The sequence below is a fragment of the Cimex lectularius genome, unplaced genomic scaffold (assembly GCF_000648675.2).
Source record: "Cimex lectularius strain Harlan isolate CLEC.00 unplaced genomic scaffold, Clec_2.1 scaffold154, whole genome shotgun sequence".
In the NCBI taxonomy this organism is placed as follows: domain Eukaryota; kingdom Metazoa; phylum Arthropoda; class Insecta; order Hemiptera; family Cimicidae; genus Cimex; species Cimex lectularius.
The window spans coordinates 1,022,112-1,036,116 of NW_019392807.1; the positions used below are offsets into that span (position 1 = coordinate 1,022,112).

A 14,005-nucleotide genomic window follows, 5' to 3' on the forward strand; every position below is an offset into this window, starting at 1 on the left:
AATGGTGACCTGGAAAAGGAATTGTAGCAACGACAGTCAATGACCTAGTACTCCTTATGAGAAGGATCGAGTCATTAAGGAACTAGGAAAGCCAGAAGGCTGCAGTGCTTGGGGGACAAAAACTCCATTTCATCACCGTCATCATCAAACTCCCTCACCCTGAAGTCATTCTTCTCGGATTTTGGTTTAAGGTGAGAATGGGGATAGAGATTTGGGACAAGCCCGGCGATTAAGAAGGGATAATTCTAGGACCAATCTTCCTCCACAGTTGACCTAACACCCGAATCACAACCTTAATGGACGACACCGCAATCCTTTTCACACTCTGGCCTTGAACAACAGAAGCAATCTAGGAGCACCTCATTCAAGACACCAAATGCTTTCGAGCCACAGTGTGATAAATAGGTCCGGCCATAAAAGAAGAAAATGACCTAGGAAATAGTTTAACTAAAATAAAAATGGAAAATGTCTATCGGAAAATAAATAAATATTTCAGTTTGAAAAACTGTTTCATCGGCTGAATCCTTCTTCGTACTGCTGTGGCGGAAAAAGAAGACCTCAGACTTCTGTGACTCCCTACTTATTTCTGACCAGAAATGTTGTTAAACTACACTTAGCAACGCCCCCAAGCTAAATTGGATTTTTTTAATCAAAAGTCATCCGAAATTCCAGTATCCTTTTCCTTTTTTTTAAAGCACTCCGTAGCTCATCAAGCTAAATGAGTAAATGAGCCGTTACATGATGTACTCTGCCCACCAGTGTACATAATCAAAAGGGCAATTCCAACATCCAACAAAATCTGCTACCTTATACCACCCCCTCTAAATACTTCTTTGGGCGATGTAGGTCAAACCAGGAACTATTTTTTCAATTCACGGCATACAAATTTAAACCAATCCCATCAACTGGGATGGCCGTATCCTTTAACGCTCAAATCCTAGCAGCGGAAGCAACCCAAGAACTCAACATTACCAACTAGTGTAAGTACCAAGTGGTGGCGCATCAAGCTTAATGAGCGAAAGACCCGTCACTCTCAGAAGACAAACTTACCCACCAGTGCACCACGTATAATAAGCTAATCCTACTTTAGTGACCACCTGTTGTTAACTGTAATTGTTATCGTCATGTATGTAAGTGTTATGGTTTTCCTTCCATGCTGCAGTCAAAGAGTCTGCAGCACTTCTATATCTAGACAGGAGCTCAACCTGTTCATTGCAGATTCCTCAGCGAGATCTCAACAAACTAACACTATTGGTGCAAGCTGTCAGCACTAGCTACATTAGTAAGGGTACTCACAGCCTCATTTCTCGCACTATCGCCCCTCAACATCCGACATAGCTGCCCTTCGCTCGCGACCGAGTCTACCGACTCCCGCTGCATCATTATCCACCTCATCGACATTAGTCCAACCAACAGCTTCGCCCATAACAAAGGGTCCCAAAACCCCGGTCACTAAAATTCTTTAGTAGGTGGCCCGTAGAAAAGAAGACTTGTCGAGGAAGCACAGAGTATAGGACATAGCCATTGTCATTGGTTGCAATATATACTATTGCTAGGTTTTTAAGAGTTTTGGGATTTATGAGGTTGTGGCTTGGGGCAGTTTTAACTGGAAGGCGGAAAATATGAAATTTGACTTGTGAGGACTGTCCATTTTAAAATAATAAGATAAAATGGACAATGAATAATAAAGCCAAGCGTTAACGAACACTAAGCTTAATTTCTGTCGATTAGTGGACCAAAGGTTCTAGGAACAAAAGGGAAAAGGCCGTACTGACAAGACTCCGCATAGGTCATACAAGAATAACCAGCTTTTGTCCAGAAAGAGGCCGCGAAGGTGCTTGGTATGCAAGGATAGAATAACGGTCGAGCCTTTTTAATTGTAGAAGGCATGACTTATATGGGCAATATTTTGCCATTTCGTCGGACTTGTGCGTAGTCTTGGGGCACAGCAGCTGGCACAGATCGTTGTTCCGGTATCTCAGGGCTATTGAGGTTTTCAAATTTATGTTGTGTCTGTGTTTATTAATTGGAATGAATGTAATTTATTAGCGTGAAAGGAAAGGATAGTTTAACCCGGATATTAAGTACTCTGGAGTGAGTGTGTGTCATCTGGGGAGTAAGTTATTAGCGAGAATGGAGAGGGTTCAACCTCTCTCCGAGCAATATCGAGTACTCTGGGGCTAAACATGTATGGATTAATATAATAATTAAAGAAGTAATCACTTCGCTAACATCTCCCCGTGGCCACTTCGTAAGCCGCTGAGAATTGAATCCTGAATACACGGCATTTGAAAAATGTCAAAAAATATGGAAAATTCTTAATGTCGTAGGTTGAGATGAGTAGTTGGTGTCCAAGTGGATCGAAGTCACGATAACTCAATTGGTTAGAGCAGCGGCGTATTGAGCCAAAGGTCGTGGGTTCGAATCTCGCCCGTGACACTAACTTTTTCATCCCAACTAAGATTTTAGATAAAAAATATAATTAATTGAAATTATTGTAAATAAACGTTTCTGTTATATTTTGATTATAAATTGATAGGTCATTGATTGACTCTTCGCCCAATTAAACGCAGGATTCGGGCTTTTAAATAGAACCGTTTTCAAACATCAAAAGGCCGTCCAACTTTTGTGCCATTCAGCCCGGCAAACTCGTTACAGTCCGTCCTTTTATATAAAGCTGTTTTGGCAATTATTCTAAATTGCGCAGGATCGTTAAAAAGACCGTTTTTTTTTGTTAGACCCAAGGAGTGCGAAAAGAACGACGGATCCCGTTATTTACCCCTGGGGGAGGCTCGAAACACGCTCGGCCTCGTCGTTTCCGACCGTGAGGGTTGTTAAACAAATATAAAACAAAACTTTTAAACAAGGATAGCAGACGTCAGCAAGTCTTAAATAAATCCTTCCTACACTAATCTCAGCGAGAAGGAAAAAAAATCAGGCTTGTAAGTGAATAAATCTTAAAATAGATAAATTTAACAAGACCTAGACAGACCGTGAAATTTTTTTCTCGCTGTATCGTTAGCGATTTTTTTATTTGAATACGTATATTTTATAAACCAATCTCTGTTCTAATTTTTATTATCATTATTATCATAAGACAGCCTGTAGGACTGTCTACAAATTTTGGCTCCATCGGCGTTGTCCTCCAAAGGAAGATCTCAACCCACGAGATAAAAAAGTAAAGAAGCAAACTCTGCTAACCTTGGAAGCATATAAAACAGTTGATGAATAAACCAAAAAGCGAAACAATGGCACCTCAAAAGTTGATGAAAAAATGGCTGGAGAGGAGCAGGATGAGATGGGACATGTACAGATGAAATTGAAGTCCACACCAAACGTTGTTACAGTGAACCACCTGATGATGTGATGACAAGAGTACGAAATTCTCGGATACTTCTGTCCACCTTCGAAATTCCAACGGTTTAGTATGCCAGTAGAGGTGAACTTGGATTCATTAGTTCATAGGATGTATGAAAGAACGTTTTCTTCAGCCTCACAAATCGGCATTCGTTCAAGGAACGCCTGTCATAATCAGTGTCCCGAAGTCCTTAGACAAGATGAGAGCGATACGGCTTAAAATTCTAAGTCCGGAGTACATCTCTAATTTTATGTTTTGAAAAACCTAAAACCCTTCCAACATTTCGGATAGAGGAAATCGGATTTTCGCGAACGTACAGTAAAATACTCATCTCCTCGTCGAAATTACTCTGCCGGTTTCTTTTTGCCATAACTTTGCCAATTTTGGACCAGTTTAAAATCCGATTGCACCATTGTTTTCAGCGTTAAAAATCCTTTAAAATTACGCTATATATTAGTTTTTATATTAGATTACATTAAAAATAGTCAGTGAATGCATCCAAAATCTCCAAAATCACGGAAACACTTTGGGTACTAGGACACAAAGGAATTTTGGGTAACAAACATGAACACACAAATCCTACAAATAAATTATTAGATAAACATCTTGGACGAGCAAAACTTAAAGTCTGTAAGGTGAACTCCTCATGAATAATTTTTGTCTCGTTTTTCAACAGATGTTTAAATTTTAGGCTAATTTCTGGAATATACTGGTTGTAATCACACACGTGCACAGGTACAGGGTAACCGTACATCACTCGGTTGGTATAGGTCAATCATCTACACAAATTTATACGTGTATTAGATTACGAATCCTCAAAGAAGACAAAAACCGAAGCAGGCCATTGTATTTCTGGGACGAAGATGGTAAACTTCATTAAAGTTAATAGGTGGGTGAAATGCTCCCAGCATTTGACGTAATATATTGAGAAATGTTGCCGGCTTTTACCCTGATTTGATACTGTATAACCAAATAATAGAGCCACCCGATAATCACTAGTTGCAGTATTGAGTTCTATCGAAGACGTTCCACCGTTCCAAAAGTTGGCAGTGGTACGCTTCAATAACGCAATATTGGCCAAACTAATCTAATTTTATCGCAAGTATAAATGTTTAGACAAATAGTCGAACAATGAAACGTGGGCTTAGCGGAAAGATCTCCCCGAAGCAAGGCCAGGAAGTCCGCGCTGACGAACGGCGGACTTATAATAAAACCAGTTTCGTTTCGGGTTCCAGATCCCGGGTTCTCGCTCTTTTCTCAAATCCCCGCTACATTGATGATATTAATTGGGAGGCCTTTCTCGCCTAGGTCAGCCGTGTTTTCAAACGAGCCACAAGCCTGGCAGCCGTCCCGCTGGCACCGAGGGGAGCCAAAGATGACACAAGAGTACACGGGCCAAACAATAAACTCTGAGCATAGATACCGGGGATTTTTAACCCTATACGAACAGAAAGAAATTTGTCTATAATGTACAAGAAAAACATGTATTTTTCAAACTTGTCACGTAACCTGTCCTCGCATGACATTTTTCCTTCAGCACTTTTGGCCATTCCTACATGATTAATCTATCTGGTCTTATACCAAAAAATCGTCAGTTTTCGGAACTTTTTGTACAAAATAGTACAAGGCCTTCAAGCTTATTCAATATTCAACTATGGGAAATTCCACACGAAAATAACATTCTACATAACCTGTCCAATGAGCCATGGCACGTAAAGGGCAACGATTTGAAAATTCACGGTGTATATCCAAAAATTTGTCGCAGAATAACAGTCTCACTTCTTTCTACATGAAAACGTGCAATCTAGCAAGCGCAAACTCCTACACAACCGGAGGATTTTTTTGAATTGGAAGTGGCAAATTGATATATACGAATCTTTAGAATGTCAGACATGCTGTAGTTTTATGATCGAAAAGGCCTGTTTTTCAAGAAAGGACCATAAAAAATACAATGAGAACTGTCAGTTTCTGGTCGCGGGAGTACCGCAGGGTGGTGTTCTTGGACGAGTCCTTTTTTATACGTTGTACCTCAGATATACCGCACATATAAATACCCTGTACTCAACAGAGCGGTTCTTTCTGGTCCTACAAGGATAAGATAACTCCGACTACTCTCTGGTCACGGGAGTACCGCAGGGTGTGTTCTTGGACCAGTCCTTTTTCATACGTTGTACCTCAAATATACTGCACATACAAATACCCTGTACTCAACAGAGCGGTTCTTTCTGGTCCGACAAGGATAAGACAACTGCGACTACTCTCTGGGCACGAGAGTACCGCAGGGTGGTGTTCTTGGACCAGTCCTTTTTTATACGTTGTACCTCAGATATACCGCACATATAAATACCCTGTACTCAACAGAGCGGTTCTTTCTGGTCCTACAAGGATAAGATAACTCCGACTACTCTCTGGTCACGGGAGTACCGCAGGGTGGTGTTCTTGGACCAGTCCTTTTTTATACGTTGTACCTCAGATATACTGCACATACAAATACCATGTACTCAACAGAGCGGTTCTTTCTGGTCCGACAAGGATAAGACAACTCCGGCTACTCTCTGGGCACGGGAGTACTGCAGGGCAGTGTGCTTGGACCATTCCTATCTTTTATATCTGAGATGTCCCAACTACACTTATCTTCTTACATCTTCGCCGATAAGACCGCAGTACTATCCCGTTTCAGTTGCTTTGGAAGAATTGCAAATATCCTTTCATAATCTACTGCAACAAGATTAACTGAATCACCACACGCGACTGAAACGACAAGACCACAACGACCTTAAAATCCCGTTTATCCAAAAAAGTATCAAGTTCCACAGTAAAATCTTCCATCCAGTAGCCCAAGCATTGTCGAACAGATCACGTCCCTAAAATTCTATAAAGCGTTTTAAGCTGAAATGGCCACGCGATCTAAGCAAGCTCAGACTGCTAGAACGATATGGACAAGAAAGAAGAATATCGGTGAATTTAAGTTCAAACTGAACAGCTCTACTGCTCATATATTTCACAATTTTAACGATTGGACTCTCTTTAACGTACAGAAATAGTTTACAGTTTTTTTGTCCGCGCGCGGAACCATAAACATTGGTCGAGGATCGAACGCCAACTGCTGATGTGAATGAGGACGAAAGGCCAAATTTAGACGTAGAAATTCCAATAGTTTCAAAACTAAAGTTAATCCTCACTCGAGTTTATAGTTATCTCCTTGTTCCCTTTATTCTAAAACAGCTGTTTTTAGCGATTTTGTTCACTAATTCTGAAATAGTACATCGGTGATGAAACCGACTCTGTTGTTACAGCTATTGAACATCGAGGAGGGGATTAATATTTAATTTGAGATTCTTCCAAGTTTCAGTGAATAGTGAATCGCATCTGGCGTCGTTACATTAAATATTTGACTCTTGTCCAAAGCGGGGTTCTAGTCGAATTGGTTCAAGTTTAAATATTTGGAGCGATAACGTTTCGTCTGGCAATCTTCATGCACTGGACTTACCACTCTCTTAACTATAATATAATTTTTTTCAAGGGTACGTCTACAAAATAAATATTCAAAAATATATCCCTGGTTAGCCATTTCAGCCAAGCTGGAACTCCTTGGGGTGTCTGCCGAAAAACCCTCGCCAGAAAATTTTGACATTTTCAATTTTTTTCCTTTTGAAAAAAAATTAATGTTTTCCGTATTAGAGTTATCGACCACTTTTTCACTCACGAACACTCTGGGTGAAGGTATGATCTTGAACAGATGTTGTTACTGCCAATCAATACTATCGTCCTTGGTAATATTGGGAGTGAGTCGGTCTTCAAGGAAATTTGAGAGAGTCAATCTGTAGACATATTTAAGATGGTTTTACCCTGATGATGACCTTAAAACAGGTCGAAAGTTTAGCAGTTTGGCACTGAATTTACTTTCCCTTCAACACCATACATCGATCCAGAGTGTTCGTGAATGTGACAGAGCAGACAATATGGTGGGTGTGGCAGGAGATCTCATGAGGATATATTTTACTCGGTACCTCTTGCAGGAACTGATAACCAAATTTGGCTAAAGTTGTGACATTGCTCGCGTATAGTTTTGTAGCTGTTCACATAAAATACACACTTTAGTTCCATAAAACCCTCACAATATGAATTTTTAGACGATGACCTTTTGCAGTACCTGGAAAAACTGTACGATCTCGATCTTTTGGTCATGGGCAATTCGTTAAACACTCATGCCACAAGGTTAAGAAAAGTTTTTCTCGAGTGTTTACAGTATCAGTGAATTGCTACGTTGTAAATTTATGAAGGGCCGGCCTACTTATTTTTTCACCTTACCAGGTCATATAGAAAGCGGTTGTGCCTTTCGATATTTCACAATTCTTGGCTTGTAGGAGAATTTGGTCTACCAGCATGCTGAACCTCACATCTATCGATGGACCTTCTTTTTTAATATTCTCCATTGAAAAATATTTCAAATTAACTTAGAGATGATTAGCAATGCTAAGAGTCGGAAAATAAGGCTTAACTTGGTCAGACTATACGAATAGCACGTACCGAAGGATGCCACCAAGGGGAGGTACTTTCGCCACTTCTTTTGTTGCTACAGTTGATGATCTAATGAAAGAACTTAAAAGTTTAGGATGCCATACAATATGTTATGCAGATGATCTGATAATAATCATAAAAAGGGAAATTCGAAAACACTCTGACAAACCAGATGCGAAAATCCTAAATATTGCAGGAAGATGGTTGAGAAAAAGAGTTGAAATATTAACCTTAAGAAAACATATCTCTTACGTTTTATAAAAAGTAGGAAGCTCAATCTAAAAGTTCCCACTATAAAGGATGAAGTCTTAACTTTCACCAAAAAAACAAAGTACATAGGTACCTTTGACTAAAGGCTCAAATTGAGAAAACACATAGGCAATATTCAGCATAAAGCCAAGGCTCTACAAACCATTGGTCATAGTTTATGCAGCAAAAACTAGGAATAAACCCCAGTATGTCGTGCTTCTTATACATCACTATGTTCAGATTCTTAGACGCATGGTGGCCAAAAACAATAAACAAGGAGACACAGACCAAATTATAAAGTCTACAAAGACTAGCGTGTCTCAGTACAACAGGGGCAATATGCGCACCTGCCCCACTACATCAATGGAAACCATACTCCACCTTCATATATAATAAAGGTCATAGATAATAAAGACCTTTGGAAGAAAGATGGTCCCAAGTTTCAGGAAGGACTTTATTATGGTACACCATGGATCAAAGCTGGAACAAGGAGTAGGTGTAGACATCCCTAACCTACCTAAGACCAACCCCAACTATTATCCAAGTTCTGGGTCCATGCAATACAAATCCGTACACAGGAGATAATAAAGGAAAGTATGAAAGGTGCACAAATTCACATACTCTCAGACAGCCAAGCAGGCTCTCCCATGCTATCCTTTATAACAGGCATATGCTTTCAACTCCAAATTTGTCTGGGAGTGCTACTAATGACTCTGGGAAAGCAAAATTTAAAGTGGGTTCCCGGACATAGAAGGAAATGAACAGGCTGACCAACTAGCCAAAAAAAAAGGTGCAACCCTCTCACCTATGGAATCAGGACAATACCGGGCGTACCGAAGTGCTTAAGTTGGAACTAGAAAAATGGATTGAGAAAGAAAAAGTCAAATACTGGACAAAATCACCGGCTACGAGGCAAGCTAAGAGATTTATAAATCTCTCAAAAAGAAGGCGAAGGAACTCCTCTCTCTCAGCAGGCAGGACTTGAGGAAAATTATAGGCTTCTATACCGGCCAATGCCCTCTTAACTATCATGTAAAGAAGTTGTGCAGAGGAGAGACAGAAACATGCCGACTCTGTCAGGAGGAACCGGAGGCATCGTCACATATCCTTTGTGATGTGACGCCTAGTTACGTTGCGGCCACTTCGGTAAGGCAAGTCTCACATCAAAAGAGGTTCCCGAAGAGGCACCAAGGAAAGTGCTTAGTCTTACAGTAAACTCTTCACTCACCTCAACCCACTAATCCACGTCCAACATAATCCATCCTTACAATCCAGTCCGCCGATTAAAGCGGAGATGGCCTCAGGACCTCCTCACCAAGGACTAACCTCGCACATTACTGGGAGAACAACAATGGTTGGCAACTCCCCTCAAGACTATACAGTGTGTAATGTAAATATGTCCAATCCAAGCTATGGCCATAGATTTATTTTATAGATATATAATAGTTTTATAGATACATAATTAATAGATCTATTTAGGTAGCAGTGGAGGAAAGGATTTTTATAATTCTTAATCAACCTCCCAAACCTAATGAAAAAAATGACTGTAAATTTCTTTATCTAGCAATAATTTAACAAGAAATTCTTAAAAAGACCGTCATCCTTTTTTTCGATATAATTGAACTAAGGCTTTAACTTAACTTTAGCTTAACTATTAAGCCAGTCACGATAGCTCAAGTGGTAGAGCAGCGGCGTATTTAGCCGAATGTCGTGGGTTCGAACCCCGCTCGTGACTCTGACTTTTTTATCTCAACCAATACCTTACATAAAGATTACTTATTATCTTTGTCAAAGGGGATTTTTATTTTTAAATAAATGTCAGACTGGTCAACTGAGACTATTGAATTAGTACCATGTCAAAGAAACTTCCAACTGTATTCTTACCTTCCGATTTCGCCTTCCAGATCGTAGTATTTCTTGACATCTTCTCCTCTTCTGATTTGCACGTCTCTGAACGTAAAACTTGGGTCTACCTCTGAAAACAAAAGCGGAAAATTTCACAATTAAACAAAATGAATAAACGCTAGTCGAAAATTTCAATTGATTGGATCACTTTTTTTTTAAATAACAAAATTATAAAACTTATAAAAATGTGCGGACAATGTCACATAAAAGATTCGACCATATTTCCCAGTTGCTGGACTTACGGAATTCAAGCTAAAAGTAAAATATATATGTACATTACATACAGGGTGTTTCAATTTTCCAAGCAACATTTAACAATAGCGTCTGCTTTTTTCGGCCAATTAGGTTTAACCAATAAGTCGTGGCTATGGAAGAAGGATTACAGATTTTAATGATACTTCTTTTGGTGATACTAAATCAAAAAATATTAGACACGTGTCCGAGCATTTTTTCCAATGGAGCCCTAGGAGTCAGGAAAAAATTAAGCAATTAATATAATTTAAAAAGTATGGCTTTCTGTTTTTGTGCAGGTATTTCAAAGTTATTTATATCTGTATGTGTGGTGATTACTTTTTTGCTGAAATGCAGACAACACAAGGCCCTGAAGATGCTCTCAATAAAGATCGAAACGTTGGCACGATAAAGAAAATGTTTTTCTGAAACCTACATCACACCAGACCGCATCTCACGATTTCTGAATAGTTATTTATATCAGTAGTTTTTTTTGTATTTTATAATTATCTATTTTATTATCTAAGATAAACCCCCCCCAATACTACTACAATTATAATTTTGAGTGACGAGATATATATGTTAAACTATTTGTCTTTTTACTCAAAAACAAAGTAGATATTCCTAAGAAACCCCTGAATACAAATTTTTGTAAAAAAACAATTTTTCCCCCAAATTTTTTTCTTTCTGAATGGCCATTGATATTGTTCGAAAATCACGGAAATGTTTACAACTTTGTAAACATTCCACCGATCCACATGAAACTTTACAGGGAGGTGTTTAGGATCCTATAAACTACACGTACTGACACAAGTTTGACCTCGATAAATGTATTATAAACGGAGATATAAAACAAACAGTTTCAGAGGTTTTTGTTGATTTCTTTCTCATTCTTCTCACTTACAATGGCATCAAATCTAAACATTATTTACCCAGTCTAAAACTGGAAACATTCAGCTTTGCAAATCTTGTGAAACGATGAATTTGAATAAAATCCAGGTGAGTTGTGAATTTGTAAATACGGAATACGAGATATCGGAGAGGAAAATAAAGTGACCCGGCGGATCCAGCCTAAAAACTTGATTTTTTGTTTAATATGAAAATTCGTATTTAACAGTTTTACAGCGTGCTTAAAACAAATCCAAATTGTTTTTCCCTAAACTTATTTTTTAACCTACTTTACTGGCAGTGTCTTTTGTTTTTATTTATAACTTTTCATGTATGTATTGTAGTTTTATTTAATACGATCTTTCGTATTATTTTCTTATCCTTATTACGATCTTTGCGTGAATCCCCTTCACACGAAGCAAACTCGTTTCCTTTCGACTGTAAAATAAAAATGAAAATAAACATTTGTGCCACAAACTCAAACAAATTTATCGGAAAAGACGAAAATCGGGACCTCATCCAAATAAATTATAACAAAACCTAAAAAAAAAAAAAGTATTCAGATTTGAAAAAATAAAAATATGCGATCTATGACATACGCAACTAACTCCTTGCCATTTACATAAAAAGAGCAGGTGTCTTCAAACAAATTGAGAGAGAGTCCTTCCTCGTCCTTTGGTGGCTCAGCTCGCACTGCCCGAGCCTGCGCTTGGGGATTAGCTTATCCTTTGAGATAAGCTTCTCATTTTTGAAAATATTGTTATATCCTAAGTAAAAAAAGAAAATCGACTGATGTATAAAATTTTCTTAAATTGTTTTTCTCGGCTCCTAGGGCAAGTACGATCAGGCACGTATATTTTTTTTTTCAACCTTGTATTAGCGAAAGAGTTGAATTTAAATCAATGATACCATGTCCATAGCCTTTTTTTGTCAGTAAATATGTAGGCAAAGTAATATCCGACATGCAGGCTGCAAGTAGCTGCTGAACTACTCTTTTTAGCTGTCCATTTTTATCAGAATCTGGTAAATGTGTTTATCTCTTTTTTCTCATTCTCTCTTTCTCTCTCTCTACTCTCTCTCCCTCTCTGCCCTCTTTGTTCTCTTTCTTTCTCACTTCTCTCCCTTTGCTTTATCTCTTTCTCTTTGCTCTCTTTGTTCTCTTTCTTTCTCACCTCTCTTCCTTTGCTTTATCTCTTTCTCTTTACTCTCTCTTTCTCCTCTCTTTTACTCTCTCACTCTCTCTTTCTCTCTCTCTCTCTCTCTCTCTGTACTCCATTTCTGATTTCCCCCTTTGCTCTCTCTCTCTCTCTTTCTCTCTCCCCTCTCTTTTACTCTCTCTCTATTATCTCTCCCTCTGCGCTCTCTCTCTCTCTCTCTCTGATCTTTCTCCCCTCTCTTTTACTCTCTCTCTCTATTATCTCTTCCTCTGCTCTCTCTCTGCTCTTTCTCTGCTCTCTCATCTTTCTCTTTCTCTCCTTCCTCTCCTTTACTCTCTGCTCTCTTTTTCTCTCTCTCTACTATATCTGCCTCTGCTGTCTAATCTCTCCCCTCTCTTTTTTACTCTCTCTTTGTGCTCTCTCTTTCTCACTTCTCTATCTTTGATCTCTCCCTTTTCTCTAATCTAACTCCCCCTCTTTTACTCTTTCTTTCTGCTCCCCCTCTCTCTTTCCTTTTTCTCTCTCTTTCTCCGTTTTGCTATTTTCGATCTGCTCTCCCTTTCACTCTTTCTGCTCTCCCTTTCTCTCTCTGTCACTTTCAATCATTCAGACTCTACGAATTTAAAATAGCACATTATCCAATTTAAAGGGGACATAAAACGAATCAAAAGTTTTTTTCAACAAAATATTTTTTGACCTATTTTGCTGATAGTGTCTTTTGATTTTAGTAACTTTTCATATATTTATGATAATTTAATATATGAAATTCGCTTTTAAGTAGCGTTCCTTTTCCTCATTAGGAATATTCTTACATATTTTTTTATTCTACGTATAAAACGCGATCAACTGATCTACAACAATCTTGAAATACATGCATTCATACGTAAAAAGTACTTAAAATATTTCACTCCCAACACGACAGACAAGAATGACACATCTACATGGAAAACAAACACTTTGAGTCCTGAAGATGATCTCAATAAAGGTCGAAACGTTGGTACTTAAAATGTTAAAAACGCTCGACCACGTGTCTAATATTTTTCGACTTAGTAACACTAAAAAGAGTTTCATTAAAATCATTGATCCCATAAGTAGGAGACATCGAGGAGGACTTAACTTCCAACTACTCGTTTTAAGTGTCCATTTTTATCAGAATCTGTAAAACATATATATCTTTCTCTCTCACCCTCTCTCTGTCTGTCTCTCTCTCTCTCTCTCTCTCTCTCTCTCTCTCTCTCTCTCTCTCTCTCTCTCTCTCTGTTTGTGAACGTAACCACCAGGTCTTTAAAAGAGGACTGCGCCACGCAATTGAATTCCCGTGAAGATCTTAAAATAAAAATAATAGCTTCTTGCCAGCCAATTTCACAACAAATCATTACCATCGCTATCAAACGGGTTTGGCGTTTCGTCTGTCTATTTGTATCTGAAGTATAATTGTAGTACGGTCGATAGAAAAATCCGCTTTTAAGTAGCGTTCCTTTTCCTGTCTAGGAATATTTCATAACAATTGGAGTGCAGCGGAGCCGAGTGTGATTTATAAATCGCGACAATTACAGCCGTCTCACTGCCAAATGTGAAGTTTTAACCATTTGGTTTATTTAAGTTTAACCTTTTTTATCTTTAAATTCACGAACTCTTGTTGGTCGGTCTGGGCGTTGTTGATATATCTGCAAACAGATTTAAAAAACGTTTTCTT

The 14,005-nt window shown here is 38.6% G+C and overlaps 1 protein-coding gene across 1 annotated transcript in view; it reads right to left on the bottom strand.

Moving 5' to 3' along the window:
• The window catches only part of LOC106664694 (serine/threonine-protein kinase 10-like), a 57,255-nt gene that overhangs the window by 21,541 nt on the left and 21,709 nt on the right, over positions 1 to 14,005 (bottom strand). The window contains exon 3 of the mRNA XM_014390632.2: positions 10,013 to 10,103. Coding sequence (XP_014246118.1) covers positions 10,013 to 10,103 — 91 coding nt within the window. The remainder of the gene's footprint in view (positions 1 to 10,012; positions 10,104 to 14,005) is intronic.